At 43.1% G+C, this 18,839-nt stretch overlaps 1 protein-coding gene across 25 annotated transcripts in view; it reads left to right on the top strand.

Moving 5' to 3' along the window:
* The window catches only part of KCNMA1 (potassium calcium-activated channel subfamily M alpha 1), a 717,266-nt gene that overhangs the window by 622,202 nt on the left and 76,225 nt on the right, over window positions 1–18,839 (top strand). For 24 of the 25 annotated variants that reach the window (XM_077895128.1, XM_077895127.1, XM_077895126.1 and 21 more), the window contains 2 exons: window positions 12,288–12,411; window positions 16,635–16,859. In XM_077895128.1, the coding sequence (XP_077751254.1) occupies window positions 12,288–12,411; window positions 16,635–16,859 (349 nt within the window). Of the gene's footprint in view, window positions 1–12,287; window positions 12,412–16,634; window positions 16,860–18,839 lie in introns of those variants that run through there. The other variant, XR_013377873.1, reaches the window with a different exon arrangement.

Genomic DNA, 18,839 nt, shown 5'->3' with positions numbered 1-18,839 from the left:
CCCTTCCATCTTGACTATGGCTTCCTCTTGGAAATGGTAAATGAAACCAAATTCCAACAGAGTTCTGCAGGTTTCTCTTCTGGGCCTCTTCATCTTTCATTTTCCCCGGTTGTTTTTGATTCATCTGCCAATCCCAGGGCTTATTTCCTCCAACATCCTAACTCTGTAGCACCTCAGGGATGAAATAGGAGTGATCCCTACATGATCACTGCCATGGAAACACCTGCCATCTTGATGCTTGATGTTTCTTTTTCTTTTTCTTTTTCTTTTTCTTTTTCTTTTTCTCTTTCTTTCTTTCTTTCTTTCTTTCTTTCTTTCTTTCTTTCTTGACATTGGCTGCTTTCTTCTCTTTAATTACTGAAATAAGATTATGGCCATCCCCACCCCCACCCCACCCCTACCACCCCTTTCCTCTCTGCATACATTCACATCATCCAGGCCCTCCGAGGCCACCCTTTTAGGATGCAGATGGGGCCATCCTTCTCCCTGCCCTGGAGGACAGGGATTCCCATGGAAGCTTCCCCCAGCCCCATGTCCTGCTCCATTATGATCACCTCTTGCTGTTGGATATTTCCTTAACAGTCCTCTGTCTGCCCCTCCACTCAGTCTTGCTGGGGTGTTGCTGATTTACATGCTTGTTTACAGTTTATGAGGAGAAATAAAAGGACCAACTGCCAAGCTTCTCATTTTTATGATGCCAGTTGTCATGCTAGCATTCATTTCCTATTTACTCATCTTTAGGTAATCGCCTTATCTAATGCTAATAGTTTTATCCATTTAAAGTAGAGAAAAGCCCAGGCACTTCCTTTTGCCTAAATTTAGAGAAGCAAATAAATAAATAAAGAGAAGTCTGAAAAATCTGAAACCTTTGGAGCCAAATTCCCTGTCCCTGTTTGCTATGTAAAGTATGGCTCATTTCTTTGATCTTGAGTAATAATAATTCTGAGGCGTTATACTGTTTTCATATGCTTCAAAGCTGTGTCAAAGTTTTGCTGCTTAAGGGTACTTCTTTATTCTGTTGGCTCTTGGGTACCAAGATGACAGGTCTTCTGTACGAGGTGGAAGCTTTTTTAAGTCGTAGCCTTCAGCAAAACATCAAATTACCAAATCCAGGGTAACATACTTCTACACAAATGCCTTTCCTGTAGATATATTATACCATATATATTAAATACTTTAGTGTTACACGCTACATTTTATGTGCAATAGAAAGTGATGGTTTGAGGTAGCCTTGGGGGGACTTTTTTTCCACAAGCAGAAAAAGCTAGTGTATACCGTATCAAGCATGGTTTTTACAGGACTTTCTGCCCGAAGGCCTTTGTAAATAAGTAATGATCAACAGATTGGCTGTGGGTTTTTGAAAAGCATGCCTATGTCAGTTTGCATGATGGGGGAGAATTTTCAAAGTGGGTCTTGCTTTCATTGCCTGTTGGAGAGGGGCTGAGGGAGCAGTCATCCTGGGCTGGAGCTGTCTGCCCTGTGGTACATCAGAATTGCTAAACGGGGGTCAGGCAGTGTGAGCTGAGGCTTGCCAAGCTACAGAACTTGGGTTTCTGGTGTTGGTGCCTTTGGGCTACTCTATGGCCACAACTACTGCTTCACCCCACCTGCCCGCAATGGTCTGGACTGCAGCTCAGCTGAAACGGGCTGTCCAATGACAAGTCGGAAAGTCTTCGACACCCTTCCTTTACCATGACTCTCTATGTCCCCAAATGCTCTGCAGCATCTTCTGATGTGGAAGCAAAGACCGGGTGCTGAGCCCTCTTTCCCCCTTCACTTCCAGCATGTGAGTGAAGAACCCATGGGCAGCTTCGTTTGGTTTGAATATCTGGCACTGATGGTGAGGCTGCCGGGACCTATTCTTGTTATATTCCTCTTGTTGATTGAGAAGAAAGAGCGGGGGCTCATGCCATATCTTGTGGCTTCTTCAGGTCACCCTACCTCTTCAAACACTCCCTTTCGACTCTGCAGAAGATAGGACTCTTAGGTCCTATTCCTTCTGACCTGAAAAATCCATAAAGGAAGCTAATGACTTATTTGAAGTGAGCTTTTCGACATGAGTTTGTGGCTTGCTTGTTTGAGCAGAATCAATCATTCCGAATGTGGAAAGGTTTTAGTGGCCTATGGGCAGTGATAGGAATAGCTCCAAGAGAAACCAGAGAGCCCAGAATGGGAGAGGATGGGCTTTAATTTACCACTGTGGCTTCTGCAAATAAAACAGGCTCCTACGCGAGGGTTTCTTGCAAACTATCTGCCAGCATCAAGTGCTGCCGGGACTCTGCACTAATGGTCTTTGTCTCCCTTTTGTTCTGGTATCAGACTCACCCTGGTTTTTCAGTGTCACTTAGCTCTCTGCACAGCCATTAGGTGAACAGCCTCATTTTGTGTGTCTGGATCCTGATGCACTATGTTTTTTAGTTGCCCTGACAGAAAACAACTCTCACAGCCAGATTGAGCCAAATGGCAAGCGTCTGTGCTCCAAGCCAGGTAGTCCTGTGTCATGACAGATAACCTTTGGCTTCACAAACCCCCCAGGAGGAGCAGGCCATGGAGTTTCCCAGACTCATGTTATTTGCCTTCCTTGTTGATCTCTTAACATGGAATGATTTAAGGAACCTCTCTTAGTTTCCCTTTAAAGTCACCAACCACTCATTGCCCACTTGTCCCTGCTGGTGAGTCTACACCTTGAGAGGATGGCTGTGTTTCTTCCATTGCAGGGCTGCAGAGGGCAAGAACATTGTCTCTAGATAACTGAGTCAAGTGTTCTTAATTTGGGGGAGCTCACAGACCCCACTGAACTTCAAATGAAAGCTCTCTAGAAAGTTTCTCTAGGGGGAAAAAAAAGCACATTGGGCACCATTTTGACTACAATTGAAGCAGATCCATGGATTTCCCTCAAACCCTGCCCAGCTTACAATCATATTTGGTTCTTTCCTTGGCCACCTTCAAGGACCTGTATTCACAAATGCTGTTGGATACTAAGAATATTTCTCCAGCGGGTAGATAGTGGAGAGTAAATGCCTGGGCTCTCACACTGTATCCTCAAATAGGATCCAAAAAGGCGGTGCATTTCAGCTGTCTGTTTCAATTCCTTTTCTCAGATTAATTCTCGTTGAGCAAATGTTTTTTGAAAGCCTACTGTATTCAGGGTTATAGAAAGTCTTTGAGGAGTGTAAAGTAAGATGGGTTAGAATAGGTCTCTGTCTTCAAAACGATCACAGTTTAATGTAGGAGACAGGCAAGCGTATATGGCAAAATAGAGTAGAAACAGCTCAGAGATGTACTAGCATGGGCTGTGAGAACAGAGAACAGAAAGAGCTGCCATTACTTCTGGTTTGGGAGGCTGAGGCCAGTTTGTGAAAGAGGTTTTATTTAAACCTAGCCCTGGATGATGAGGAGAATTTTCTAGTAATATCAAGCCTACCCGTGTTCATTACTTACTGGGTGCCAGGCATCATTACAAGAACATTATGCCTGTGAACTCCCTGAATCCTAACTATAACTGCATGAGTAAGAATCATGCTTTCCTCCATTTTATAGATGAAGAAGCTGAGTAGCAGAGATGTAAAGTCTAGTGAATCTGATGTGTCTTACCCAATTAGGAGGATCTGAACCCTGGTGGTTTAGCTTCAAGCCCATATTATTAACTCTTTTACTGCTCTGTCCATTTGGAGGAAATAAGGAGAGTGCTCAGGCCATAGTAAATGGCTCAATGTGGCTGGAGCAAGGGGTTCTTGGAGGAGCATAACTGGAACTGGAAATATGAGAATATTCTTGTATCCACCCACGAAGGTCCTTGCCCATCATAGGCACTGGGAAATGCTTGCAAGTTCTTGAGGAGACCGTGTTTTAGGAGGATCACTGGTGGCAGTGTAAGGAGAGGTGTAGAACCAACCTTCCATCAGGGCAGCCTTCTGGAAACATATGTTACATAAATAAGTGTGAGGAGAAGGCCCAGCCAGCCCCAGCTTCTGCCAAGGTCCTTTGGGTGCCAAACCACTCAGGTTCTGCTGTAGAATAGTGGACCAGAAGTGGGCCATAGTCTTCCCAAGAAGAACACACAGAATTCCTGACATTAGTCCAAGTTACACCAGTTTCTCCAGGACCTGGGAAACTTAGAGTCAGATAGAGGGCCCATGAGCCATGAGGATTCATGGAGGATGTTTCAGGGAGACAATTTACCAAAGAGATGGCCCCCAGCCAGGCTAGCAAGGATAATTGACAATAGTGAAAATAGAGAAATTGAGCATGGTGAGGTAGCTTCACGTCACAAGACCCAGAAAATATTAGAGATTGGTTGCCTGAATAGGAGAGGAAAGAGGATTTGAGGAAAACTGATTAGCCTCTTGGCCATTTCCTGATCATTAAGTGAAATAAACTCATCTGCTTGTTAAGTCCCATTCTTCTCTTTTGACTTATACCTTCCATGGGGTCTTTTTGTTAGGACTGCCAACTTGAAAGAGTCTAGTAATAGGAAATGGCAAGATGTCCTGAGCCCAGTCAGAGTTGGGGATGGAATGCCACTCTCGCCATTCCTTCCAACTGGGAAGAATAAAGAAGGAAGGCAGGGACAGCTTAGCTAAGTAAATTCACCTCAGAATGCACAAACAAATAGCAAATGACAGGCCCCGATGGGACTGGAGAAGAAAGAAATAGTGGGGCTCATCATACCAGGGCTTGGGGTGGATTTGACACAGGTCTCTGGACAAGTTGCACGCTCAGCAGAGGGTCATTATCCCGTCCTCTCCTTTCAAGAGCATCTTGCACGCTCTTCTCTAGGACTGAAGAACATGTCAGTTCTCCCAGGTTGTCTCCCAGACATAAAGGCAGTAATTTCCTTCTTCCTTTTAGAGTGGTGGCTGCCTAACAAGAGATGATATATGAGGTGGCAGTAGTTCTTGACTGTTTACTTGTTAGGCAGGGAAAAAGATGTAAAGAGATAGATACAGAAGTTGAAAAGGACTCGGGTCTTGGCAGAGTGGCCAGAGCCTGGCCTGAAGGTTTTGTCAAGGTGGCTCCAGGGATGACCTTCTGGTGGGAGATGCAGGTGGGTGTGTGTGTGTGGGGGCAATGCGGGCAGCTGTGTCTCAGGAGAGATGCTCATTACACAGGAGGGTAGGGGCAGTGCTGAAGGATGAGGGAAGGTAGGTGCCGGAACCAAAAGCCTTGCAACATAATGGGAAATAGTATTCACCCTGAAATGAAATGTACCCCAGAATGAGATAGATTATTTATGGTACGAAAACCCAAATAACCCAAATATGAGTCCTTTTGAAGAGACCACCTGAGACCCTCTTCGGCACAGCCTGTGACTCACTTGCTTGGCTTGCCCCTCTTGAGCATTGCATTCAAGGATTTAGTTACTAACTGCCTTGGAGTAGAAGAAGAAATGGAGTAGAAGAAGAAATGAAGAGAAAGGAGGGCAAAAAACAAAAAACAAAAAATGGAATTTTAAATGTACGTTACAAGAACTAATATTTTATTGGCTGTTTAATGTTTATTTGCTAATTAGCTCATGGGATGGAGGTCAGCAAGAAAGAGACGTTAGTGTCTCACTTTATCACTGAATAGTTGCTTGTAGTCCCAGTGGCAAAGACTAGTTCTGTGGAGTGTATCCATTGTGTCAAGCACCACTGTGGGGCTATGGGGATATTTTTGAGGTCTCACACTTTGTTTCAAATGTTCCTCCTGAATCTATCCTCCTCCATAACCAGAGACAGGAGCCGCTTTCTCCCTTCTTAGGAACTCCTACCAGAAGAGGTGAGAGATGTTCCTTCAGAGATAATAATTTGCATTTGTAGGAGGCAGCTGGATTTTGTTCATTCTCCACTGCAGAGCCCTGAAGCACAGTGCCCTGAGCTGCAAAGACAGACAGACTAGCACGGTGGGCATTCATGGAAGGCACAGCTTGTATGAATAATCAGTAGGAAAGGAAATTACCCCATGGGCCTTTGTCAGGACAATGTGCAAAGGAGAGCCTCAATAATCAATTAAGCCTGGGAAAGCTTTTGCCGTGTTCCAATATTTGAAGACTCCGTTCAGGAACATCCACATTTTTATAGCAACCGAGGAGCCCCAGTGAGTTAAATTTTTCATATCTATGCTTCTTGCATCTTAGCTCACACCTCCAAAGTCCACAGCTAGAAATTAAGCATGCCTGACTTCAAATAAAGAATAAAAGATCATTGTTTTGAGGGTCTGCAGAGCAAGGAATGCCACTTGCCATCAATTAATCTGAGGAAGTGAACTAAATGCCCTGCTAGAGCAGAAACACAAAAAGCTTGCCTTGAAGACAAGTGCCTAAAGCAAAACCACAAATCCCTCTTCCAGCAAACCTGCTGTGGGGAAGCCAGTATTATATTTTAAAGAGCACAGTTCCGCTTACAGGCAAATACAGCAAATCCCAGTTTTTCTGTGGCAGTGGGTTCAACACTGGCCTTCAGAAATTTACATTAAAGTACAAGTAAACAAACCAAAAAAAAAAAAAAAAGTGTGAAAGAGGAAAGTTACAGCATGTTTTTTTAATTGCGTCCTTTGCTTGAGCTTTGGAGCCTCATTTCTCATCTCCTAAGGCTTCTCCTATCATTCCAAGCACCCCATTTAGGTTGAGGCCCACCCTGCAGTGGTCTCCCTGGGAAATTGGAGGCTGGATAAAATGTGAGAGAAATTCTCAGCCAGGGAGAATGAACAAAATCCAGCTGCCTCCTACAAATGGGAGGGGGTGGAAGAGGGGGCCAAGCAGCATTGGCTCCCAGTCAAGACCTGTTCAAACCTTGCCTCTCCTCTCACTGGCTGTGCCATATTAGCCATGTTACTTAACCACTTTCTTTTCCAACCATGCAAATGGGTAATAATAGTGGAAATTACCTGCCAGTGTTACAGTCATGAGTAAATCATAAAACCTAGGTAACAGTTCCAGCCCGAAACATTTTATAACAATTCAACTCATGGTGGCGATACTTATAAATGGCAATTCACCATTTATAATGGCGATACTAGTAGAAATAACTATAGTAACCCTATATGTGTATTATTAAACTGCCCTACCCTTACCATCTCCTCTCATAAGAGCTACAAATATATGAGTGGCTTTTTAGCAATAAATAATAATAATAATAATGGTAGTTAACATTTACTGAGGGCATGCTCTGTGTCATGTTCTATGCTAAGTGCAGGACAGGGCTTTACTCGTGTAATCCTTAAATGGAATCCATTAAGTCATGGTGGTGATTCATGCTCTAATTGTACAGATGAAGAAATCGAGGCAAGGTCCAATGTAGCAAGTAGGAGGTAAGCCAAAACTTGCAGACAGATATTTTGGTTGTGGAGCCACTATACTATATTGTCACTTAGGAAATAGGTGGTTTCCTCCCCTCAGTGATTTCTTTTTTTTTTTTTCCCCTCAGTGATTTCTACCCCCAAAAACATCCCTTTTGGAGACAGCTCTTGGGTCAAATGAATCAATTAAGTGGCAGGTGTCCAGGCTTCCTCTTTCCTTTGAACTAGTTGTCATAGGTATCAACCCAAAAGTGTGGTTGCGAGTTAAAGGCTCAAGAGAAGTGCCCTCTCGGGGCAGAGCAGATATGTATGTTGGGGTGGAGTAGGGTGGTGCTGAGGGAGGGAGGTACTTTGGCCTGAACTCTTTGAATAAGATATTGTGTATTTCTGGTATCATTTTGTAGATTCCTAAACAGGAGGCAGGATGCATTTCTTCCTGAAATGAACAGGTGAGACTCAAGGGCAAGAAGGGCAGCTAGGGTCCCTTCTAGAGATCGACAGCTGATACACTGTGCCCACTTTTCAAGGTGGACTGTTGTATGGGTTTCCTGGGGCTGCCATAACCAGGTGGCACACACTGGGTGTCTTGATCAATAGAAATTGATTTTCTCACAGTTGGGGATGTTAGAAGTCCAAGATCAAGCTGCCAGCAGGGTTGATTTCTTCTGAGTCGATGAAGGAGAGCTCTGTTCCACGTCTCTCTGCTGAGTTTCTAGATGGCTGTCTTATCTCTGTGTCTTCACGTGTCTGTACATGTCTGTGTCTACATTTCCTCTTCTTATAAGTGCAGCAGCTATATTGAATTCGGGCCCATCCTAATTACCTCTTTTTAATTTAATTTCCTCTTTAAAGACTCTATCATACAGTCTCATCCTGAGGTACTGAGAGTTCGGACTTTGATATACAGACTTGGTGGGGGACAGAATGATGCTCACTTAACAGCTGTGCAGCAGATAGACCTCACCTCAGAGAGATTCTGTTACTTTAAAATAATGCATGTACATCGGCTCAGTGGTAAATGACAAGTGAGCCTTGAATCAATTATGGTGTATTTTAGGGGAGTTGAGATTACTTCATGAGTTAGGGAAATTATAAAATAAGTAAGATAGGAAAGACAATATCTAGTATTTCTCCTTAATTCTAACCAAGGGGCTTTTGGGTAATTGTCTCAGAACATTTGAATGTGGTTCTCTTAATCATTTTATGAACAAATGATGCTGGGATGATTTGTTCCGGGATGTTTCTGGTGGACTTCCTTTCTAGTTACAGCAGACTGTCTGGTTCTTCTCCTGGGCCTCCCCTGACCATAACAATGTTAGTTGTTGTGCTCAGTGGCAAATGCTCTGACTTTCTTTTATTGATGTAAACTCCATCAACCTCAATTTAGAAGCGCAAGTTCCTATGGCCAACTGGCTCTTCACTATTCACCTATGTCAGAGACCTCTGCAGTTTAAGCCAACCTAAGCCACTTGAAATCACTACAGCAATAGATATCATAAAGAAATTCACCCTGTCCGATTCAAAGTAGTTACTGGAATAAACCATGTCCTAAGCTTTCTTCCAGATGGTAGAACCCAGTGAATGAGGAACACTCATGGTCATTCATGGAACTCTAAAGTCATCAGTCTTTATTTCTTCTGATCTCCCATCATTGCTCTGACAACATTTCTAGAGTTACTTAATGACCTCTGGCGTTTGGATTCCCAGAAGTGGCCCAGAAGGATTTCCAGAATCCTTCTACCCACCTCTTTCTCAGCGAGAGAACAGTACCTCAAGGCTTGAAGGTCTTCTAGGTTCAACTAACATTTACAATGAAATCTCTGTATTCCAGCTTTTCTGGAATGTCTCAAATGATGAGAAATCCACTCTCTTGGGAAACAACTCATGTCATTTTTTTAAAACCCTTTCCATTTTTATAACATTCTTCATGTTTGGAAACTTGATTTTTGTTCTATCTAAATTCCACACATGGTTCTTAACCTGCTCCCAATCAGTCATATGCAATCAATGGAGTCCATCTTCCATTTGAGGACCACAATGGCACATCAGAGGACTGGCTACTGTGACTGGCCTGAGTCTTCTATACCTCAGATTGGACAATACCACAGCCAACATCATCAGCTATGGTTTGGGGTGCCATCCTTGGGCTCATATAGGCCTCCAGGGGATCCTAATGGCTGCTAGTGGATCAACACTAAAATAAGCTGAGATTCCTCCTCATTTCTAGGGATCAGATAAAATGTTACCTTCTCTGGGCAGCCTTCCTTAATGTTACTCAAATACCAGGCAATTAACAGCTTCTTTGTTGGTATTCTCATGCCACCTTGTGTGCTATAACACTCATCACAGTGTATCACAACTCTTGATTGACGTTTTCTCTCTCTTGCTATATTATGACCCTCTCTTTGACTAGGGACTGCATCCTAATCATCAGGGTAGTCTCCATTCCTGGATCAAAATAGAAAATTCATGTTTATTGGCTGCTTTGATGATTCAAGAAATCAAAGTTCAAAGTCCAGGTATCAATGACTGGTCAGAAAAGGAACTATTTTTGTTTGGGGAGACTTTTTAATGGTCCTAAGATCAGACCCTTTGAGGGAAATCCTGGGTAATACATTTAAATTATCCAGGCCAGGGTGAGAGGTGTGTGGGGAGTACAGACTGCAGCATGACATACCACTGAGACTTCTCAGGTGCTTCTGGATATTACAGTGCCAATCATGGCTTGCAACCCTAGTGTCAAATTACACCTGAAACTACTATAACATTGTATGTCAACTACACTTCAAGAATAAATAAGATTTTTTAAAGAAGAAATTATACCTGCTTTCCCCAGACCCTCACCCCAGTTAATGAGGCTTGACATTAAACAACTGTCTTTTCTCTTCTCATTGAGGGATGACTGATCATCAGGCTTGTTTATTTACTTTTCTAAGATGAGGGTTGGAGGTATTATAGGCAAGTTTCAAGCCCCTTTGAGATAATACTCCCTCTCTAACCAATAAACTGGGCAAGAGAATTTGAAGCTGGGTCTATTTCTTTAGAGAAAATTTATTAAGATCCTCTTGCAACTAAAATATATTCTTCTAGGGCTGGGAAGACTTCATTCTGGTATTTTCTGAAATCTCTTTGGTGGTTTCTAACCACCTACCTATCACAGATGGTTAGATATCCTATCACAGATGGATATCTATGAAAACTATTAAAGATTCTTCAAGGACAAAAAAAAAAATCAAAAGTTGTTCTTGCTCTGATCTGTGACCTGTTCTTAGGAGCAACTGCCTTTTTTATTCCAGCATTTTTGACTGAGTTCAGTATTTGAAAGGTGGCCTGGTGGTTTACAACACCTAAAGATCTCCCAACAGCTCAGCTACTGAGATGCTATTCCAAGGTGGATTGTTTTTCTCTTTTGAAGATTAGATATGACAGTTCCTATAGTAATCTAGCATGTTTGTTGAAGATAACTTTGCAGAATTGCTCACATGGTATTTGTCATTTGGTATAGCCTAAAAGCAAATTCTCAGAAATAAATAAATGCAGTGAGAATTTTCCCATCTTAAGTCGGGGTGGAGTGAATACCGGGGGCGGGGGAACAGTTCATGATAGGTATCCTAATATCCCAAAAGCTTAGTTCTAGGGCTGTGGATCATGTAGGAGAGATTTCTGTCCCACTTTCTATGTAGTGGACATATAAATGAGAAGTGTCAGAGAAATTTCAGAGGGAAAAATACTAAAAACTAAGTAGTCACCCACTGATGCTTAAAATAAATCATATAAAGGTAAAATCACTTTATAATAAGTTTTTGGAATTCGAACCTTTTTATATTTTCTATCTTGAATTGGTGATATTATTTAGGAAAGATAATTCCCCTGCAAGGACAGGTAGATATGCCTGTGACAGTGTCCTAATTATATGTGGTCAATGTTGTAGAAACCTAAAAGACCTCCCCCCAATTGAGATATGGAATCGCTATCAGAGATGGAATCGGACAATAAATATGACCCAAGATGTAGGAGTATGTTTCTTATGCTGTGAACCTGTTAGACCTGCCTGATTTTATTGTAATTCCTAAGATTGTTGGTAAGGCTTTGCCAGTCCACTGGAGGGGAGGCCTCTGCAGCAGCATCGTTCCTCTCCACCAGTAAACAAGGCAAGAGGATGAATTCAAGACAAGTTTATTAAGATGCGTCTGAGCTTGAGCTCTCATCCAAGGAAGGCTATAGTTGGGAGGTGCAGTGGGGGTGGGGGGAGACCATCATTGGATGGTGAGTGCAAATACAGTTGTCAAGGCAAGGAGAGAGGGTGTTGTTTAGTATTGAAATCATGTATTCCAGATGTGGGCATTTGGTAGTCAATCTGCTCTGAAGTGACATGCTGCTGAATCTTTAAAGGGCTTCAGCCGGGGAGAGCAAAATCTGATTGGGCAAATTGCTAAAATATTTAAAGTGCAGCCTGTTAAAGCTTTTACTGCGAAGAGCATCACGTCAGAAGTTGTAGTCAGAAAGAGCAAGTAATTGGCTTTCCATCCTCATGCCAGTCAGTCAGCATGAGGCTCTATTCCTATTCCTTCCTCTTCATTGCCAATGCTAATAACAACCCTTTGGTCTGAGTGTGTGTGTGTGTGTGTGCGTGCGTGCGCACGCGTGCGCATGCCCACTCACGTGTGTGTGCATGCGCGCGCACACATGCACACACTGGGGAGACTGGATGGTTGGTAAAATGAGAATTGGAGGGAGAGGTATCCATGAAAGGAGGCTAAGTCCACAAAATGACATGAAGATCATTTTAGAGAATTACTAGGTGATAAAGGTAGCCTGCATTTCCAGGTGATTGTGATGGTTGGGGCAGTTGTCCTTTAAAGAAGGGGTTCTGCAAACCAAAGAATGGCCTTCAGTGGTGGCCACTTACCACGTGTCTTTCAACTCCTCTGAGATATTACACAGGGGGCACTTTCCATTTATAATTCATTACATTTTCCACTTAGGTTTTCTTGTCATTTTCTCCCCAGGCATGACCCCTTGTTAATTCCTGGCAATGATCAGATTGACAACATGGACTCCAACGTGAAGAAGTACGATTCTACTGGCATGTTTCACTGGTGTGCACCCAAGGAGATAGAGAAAGTCATTCTGGTGAGTGGCGGGCCACAGAATCCGTGCTATCCACTTCTGTCCCAAACTACCATGGCCAGGAATGAGGTTTCTCTAACTGGCTGGTGGGATGATAGGGTCCCTGGGCCTAATTATTTTTGATAACGAAAATTTGGGACACAGACTGAAGCAACTGGAACTCCTATCAGAATATGAGCCAAGGATGTTATTTTTAATCTCTGAATATTTATTGGCTCGTTACAATATGGGGTGGTCATGTGCTGTGTAGAAGGTACCATGGGAGGCAGTATGTATGTAATTCCTATGGATGTGGCTGTGCTTGACCTCTTTACACTTCAGTTCTCTTATCTGTGAGAAGATGGGATGAGAATGACCCTAACTGCTAGGGTGGTAGTGAAGAGTAAAACCCACAGGGGACTCAATAAAGTTACTTATTATTATTAAATGCTTTGAAGAGATATGAATGCTACCAATATAATAAATAATATTTTTTGTTTATAACAATGTCTTGTCTTCTTCTAGATAATAGCCTTGCATATTTGGGATCCTTCTTAGCACATGATGCAAAATGAATTTGCTGATGACAGCGATGAGCCATGGGTCCACCTCAGACAAGTGGGGGCTGAGAGCCCTATTTCATGGTTAGGTCATCTCAGTAGCAGCAGTAGGCTGCTTCTGGTCTCTCTTAGGAATGTCAGCCTATATAACAATCCATTCTACTCTGTGGACTTGTCCTGTTAACAGCTTTAGGTTTTAATGCCCACATCAGCTTCCCTACAGTTTATTGTCCTGCTAATCCATGAAAAATGGATTAATAATCAGGAAGGTCAAATGGAAGAGTTCTTTTTCCTTTATGCCTTCTCATTGCAGATTGCTGTGCCCTGCTTCTTTATGTCAGCCAGGAAAATCCTATCACTTCTGATGTCATGGCCACCCTTCTCAGAAAAGGGCTGTCCCAGTTCCTCAGAATGACTTCATACTCTAATCCACTAGATTTTTTCCCTGTGTTTTTATCTGAATGTGTCTATGTGTGTGTGTTCTCAGTTTAATGATAATCAAGCAATTAAGAGCCAATACAGGGTTGTTCTAGAGGCTGTCTTGGAGGTGTGAATGTTGCAGACAAAAGCACGGAGAGTCAGAATTCTCAAGAAACAGCTATTGTCCAATTTTCCAAGAGCGCAAATGGTTCTAATCACAAAGGTGCTCCGTGTATTTACATCCTGATGTATTCACTGCACTTTTGCCCTGTTGATCCAAACTCAGACTGGCGCTACCCATTTAGAGCCGGTAAAGGGCTGGTATCAAATCTGGAATCCAGAGTTTTAATGGCTTACCTCTATTCCTGAAGAGTGTATGGCTAATTGACATCCAAACAAAGTCCCTTCTGGCATGAAAGAGTTTAAGGAAGTGAGTTACTGCTTCTGTCATCTGAAAAATAACATCGTTTAACAAAACATTTATAATAGGCCATTTATGTGCTAGGTGCTGCTCTTGTCACTAGGGGTACAGCCCCTGACAATGACTGCTGTCATAGAGCTTATGTTCTAGGAAAGGCAAAGAGAAGATATGCAGGTGAACAACTGAATATAGGAAAACAGTTCAGACACTGATACAGTGCTATGAAGACAATCAAGGAGGGCCATGGGCCAGAAAGGGACCCAGGAGGTGTTATTTAGACAGTGTGGTCCAAGAAGCCTCCTCCAAAGTCACACTGGAGCAGAGATGAGAATGCTCAGAAGAGCCAGCCATGTGAAGATGCTTTGGGGTTGCATGCATCCACTGGGGGCTAACTAACTGCCCTGGGGGCTAGAAAATATGAAGTAGCCTCAATCTTGAGGAAATGGTCATCTAATTAGAAGACATAAAATGCAGCCAAGAAATAATATATTTAATGCTGCGTGTTATGAGGCACAAAATGCTATTCACATCTAGGGGAGAAGGACTAGGATGCATCTGACTGGCCAGGGGAGTCTTAGTGGATGCACACAGATTGTGCTTTGAAGGGTTTAAGGCCACAGAGGCCCAGCTTGGGCTAGGCCTTCAAGGATGTGTAGGAAGCAGAGGATTGTGCATGTGAGTAGTTGTTCCGTTGGGTCCTAAGCCTGACAGAATCAGACTCTAGGAACTGGGATCTTGACAGGATTCTGTAGGTGACGTTACTATGGCTGGTCTAAGGATTGATGTATTGGTCCCCAGAGCTAAGCTCCTATGGTCAGCCACTTTGTTAGCTGGAGCCTTTCCCACCTCCCAGTGTCACACTCCAGCCCCTAATCTGGACCCAGTTTGTATTCCTCAGGCTCACTGAAGAGAGCTTGACTCCCCGGTGACCTGGCCAATTAAAAGGAATTAGAGGGCACCTGGGTGGCTCAGTCCGTTGAGTGTCTGCCTTGGGCTTGGGTCATGATCCCAGCCTGAATCAGGCTCCCTGCTCAGCGGGGAGCTTACTTCTCCCTTACCCTCTGCCCCTCTCTCACCCCCTCCCCACTTGTGCTCTCAGCTAGCTCTGGTACTCTCTCTCTCAAATAAATAAATACAATCTTTAAACAAAATAAAAGTAATGAGAAACCCCATCACAGCATACTGTAGACCAGTTGATGCTCTACTAGTGGTATCCAGGCATTCAGACTTCCAAACAGCCAACTAACTAACTTTAACTCTTCTCCATGAAGCAGGGATGTGGGATGTTGACTTCCCAGTGGGTCCTCCTTGATCACCATTTCTAAGACATTCTTACAGCCCCTGTCTTAGGTGTTCTGTACTATTGCAGAGGGAAACTGATCATGGTGACAGCCCCTGCTTTATTCTAACGATCGGGGCGTGAAAGCTAGCTGCTTCTCCTCCTTGGGGGTTACTGTAATAACCCTGACATTGTCGTGAATTGTAATATTGGCATTTAAACAATCAATACACCAGTCAATTCTAGGGATTAAATCAAGCAGTCTGATATGTGCAGTGGACATTAATATGCCTCCCCCTAAAGCATTGTAAGTCACATGGGGCCATCCAGGCATGCAGTGGATGGATAGAGAGGAAGGAAGGCAAGAATGGGAGGTGTTGGAGAAGCGTCCAGAAGGAGGAGCAGAGAAAGACCCACTAACTGGCCTCCTCCTGTGTTGCTCTCTTCACTAATATAGTGAGCAAAAGGCAGTGGCTTCCTGCTTGCATAGGAAGCTGGGGTCCTCTACTCACTAGAGTGACTTTATTCATTCATTTGAAATCAAGCCTAGGGTTGGGGGAAGCCATGGGCTTGTTGCTCTTGCTGACCAATCTCTCAATCCTTTTAGTTACTCTCTGGGAGTCTTCCTCTGATGACATACACAGTGGGCCACTCCAGGCATGTCCCTGGAAACCACAAAGCAGCAGTGGACAGGGGTCAGCAGACTCTGGAAAGGGTCATATAATAAATGAGTTAGATCTTGCTGGCCATACAGTCATTGTCAAGCTAATCAGGTCTGCTAATCAGGTCTGCTGCTGTAATGTAACCACAGCCATAGGCAATACCTAAATGAATAAGATTGACTATGTTGCAATAAAATTTCATCAGAATTTGAATTTTATATATTTTTCACATATTATGAAATCTTCTATCATTTTTTTCCAACCATTTTAAAATGTAAAAACCAATCTTGCCTCACTGACCATGGACATACAGTAGCAGATTATAGACCAAGTTTGGCCTGTGGGTCATAGTTTGCCAGCTCCTGGCCTAGGATGTCCTGGTCTACCTACTGATGTAATGATGTAGTATGAAACCCCATTGGTGAGTCCAGAACTCAAAACTCAAACTTCTCAAGCTGAGACTGGCATAGATCTTACCATTTTATCATCATTTCAGCAAGAGAGCCAAAAGAGGCAGCTTAGCTTATTGACAATTTCACGGAAACGAAGACTCCTCTTTCTAAACAACATAAATATTGCTATTCCTTCTTATTTTTCCTCCTAATAATCATCAGGAAAGACCACCAGCTCATATGTATTATGGCATAACTTTCTTAAATCTTTGTCGAAGAAGACATCGTTATGTGTGGACATATGTTTATATATGTTTATTACACCAGTACGATGCATACACACATACTCAAATTATAAATATATATGACATGTCTGTAACATGGATGAAATTTTTAAAAAGCACGCAGAAAGCACTCAACAAATGTTTATCTTTATGAAGGTGATTTTTAAAAAATCATTACCATCACCTTGAGGTCTTTTCTTCAATGCTGGTGCACTTCTCCCTGTTGCAGACTCGCAGTGAAGCCGCCATGACCGTCCTGAGCGGCCACGTGGTGGTCTGCATCTTTGGCGACGTCAGCTCAGCCCTGATTGGCCTCCGGAACCTGGTAATGCCGCTCCGTGCCAGCAACTTTCATTACCACGAGCTCAAGCACATCGTGTTTGTGGGCTCCATTGAGTACCTCAAGCGGGAATGGGAGACGCTTCACAACTTCCCCAAAGTGTCCATATTGCCTGTAAGTCCAAGATCATGTTATTGATGCTTTTTCCTTCTTTTCATTCACAAAAGAAAATCCCAGATGGATATAATAGTTGTAGCTTTGATCAAGCATCTGCTTCTTCATCTGGTTATGGGCCTGAGGACTCAGCCCTTCCCCTGTGCTCTGTCTAGGAATATCTAAACCCTGGGAGACCTTATTAAAAGGAATTTGCAGCCAAGATCAGCTGCTCATCAAGCATGAAGTTAGCTGGTATCAAGTGCATTACCATATCAGTGTCTATATACTCTGTCCTGCCTACCCTAAACCTAGCGCTTTGAGATATTATGATGCTTATAGCAAAATTTACTCATGGAACTACTTTTATCATTGTACTTATGACACTATTAGTGCTTCTGTAAATCTTGGACCTAACACTTTCTGTTTTTAACTAAGTGGATTTAACAGAGTTCTTTCTCCATTCTTGCTGTACAGAAGGCCAACCCCTTCTGCTGGCCACTCCCTGCCTCCCATTCACTTAGAAGCCTAGCACTGTTTTCATGTGTGCATGCACATATGTGCTTGTGCTATTCTTGAGTTAAAAAAATGCTAGGACCCAAATCTAAAAAGAACAGTTTAGGACATTCCACAATGTAGAGTAAGGATGTGGGATGTATGGCTTGGGAGTCATTTAATTACTTCCTAACCATTAATCAATATGCTTTTCGTAAACTTTTAAACAATTCTAGGTTCAGTACACTTATTTAGTAAGCACATGTCGTTAAGAAGAGTCACCTGAAGAAAAAAAAATAGTCATATGCATAGAAGAACATAAAAAGATATGTACCTTGCTAGTTTCTGTCATGATGGATTTGATTATGTATTTCCACAATTGTCTTCCTACGTGTGCTTTTCCACATGGTCCCCTGGGGACACACGGACTGGGGTCTAAAAGTATTTTGTAAAGAGCTTATTATTTTACTGGGCTACACAAGTCTGTGTGTCTGTGTGTGTGTGTGTGTGTGTGTGTGTGTGTGTACATGTGCATGTGTGTGGTGTGTGTGTGTGGAGTGTTGGGTGTGTGTGTAATGTTTGGTGTGTGGGTGCATGCTGTGTGTATATATATGTGTGTTTCTGTCTGTGTGCCCTTGTGTACGTGCACTCACCTGCTGGTATGTATACAAATAAGTTCTCGTGTTTGCAGGTCCTTTATAAACCCTCCAAAATTTAGTGCACTCAAGCACACTATATTGGCACAATGTGGGCCTTCATCTATGTCTTCATATATTTCATTGTTTAAACAGTGCCCTACATCTGAAGCCAGCCCAAAGAAACATGATGTTTCTAAGCATGTCATTGTATTTCTTGAGTTTTGAAATCATGTGTATATAACTGTGCATGGATTGTCTTACATCACAATTACTGCTGGATTCCTTACAAGGTGAAAATTAAAAGAATATAGATGTAGGCAATTGAGGCTTAGGCACTGGGAAAATGATTCAAGAAGTTGGTCTGACTTATTTTGTACCAAGAGATCCCTGGAAAAGAGGGATTCTTCTCCTCTCAAAAGATACTGCTTCCAGAGCCTGGAACTAGTAGCTTCCCAGCCCCATAGCACTAAATGCCTCCTCCTCCATACTACCACTTTGCAGCAGCATCTTGGGGGCTGAGAGCAGAATCATGACTCTCGTTGGGTCATAAAAGGGGATCGATGGTCTCATTATGTGCAGCCAAATTCCATCATCCCAAGGCCCCTTCCTTCTCCAGGAGGGAGAATGAGAGGAAGGTATCCAGGGATGGATTTGGTTGGCCGACCTTCTCCCACTACAGTCGGTGAGTTGAAGGCAACTCAAATCTCCATGTAGGCCAAGCAGACACTGGGTTCAGGCTGGAGAACCAAGTATGTAGACTCCAAAATGATGCCTTATGGCCCCTGGGGAGCCCTGACATAGGATGGCCTGGTAGGTTCTGCTATGGTCTCTCCTAGGGACACAGAGCATGTGGAGGTCACCCCCTCCC

Source organism: Canis aureus, chromosome 4, assembly GCF_053574225.1.
Source record: "Canis aureus isolate CA01 chromosome 4, VMU_Caureus_v.1.0, whole genome shotgun sequence".
Lineage (NCBI taxonomy): Eukaryota > Metazoa > Chordata > Mammalia > Carnivora > Canidae > Canis > Canis aureus.
Note: the sequence above shows the minus strand (reverse complement) of the source record. Positions and strands in the feature narration are given on the sequence as shown.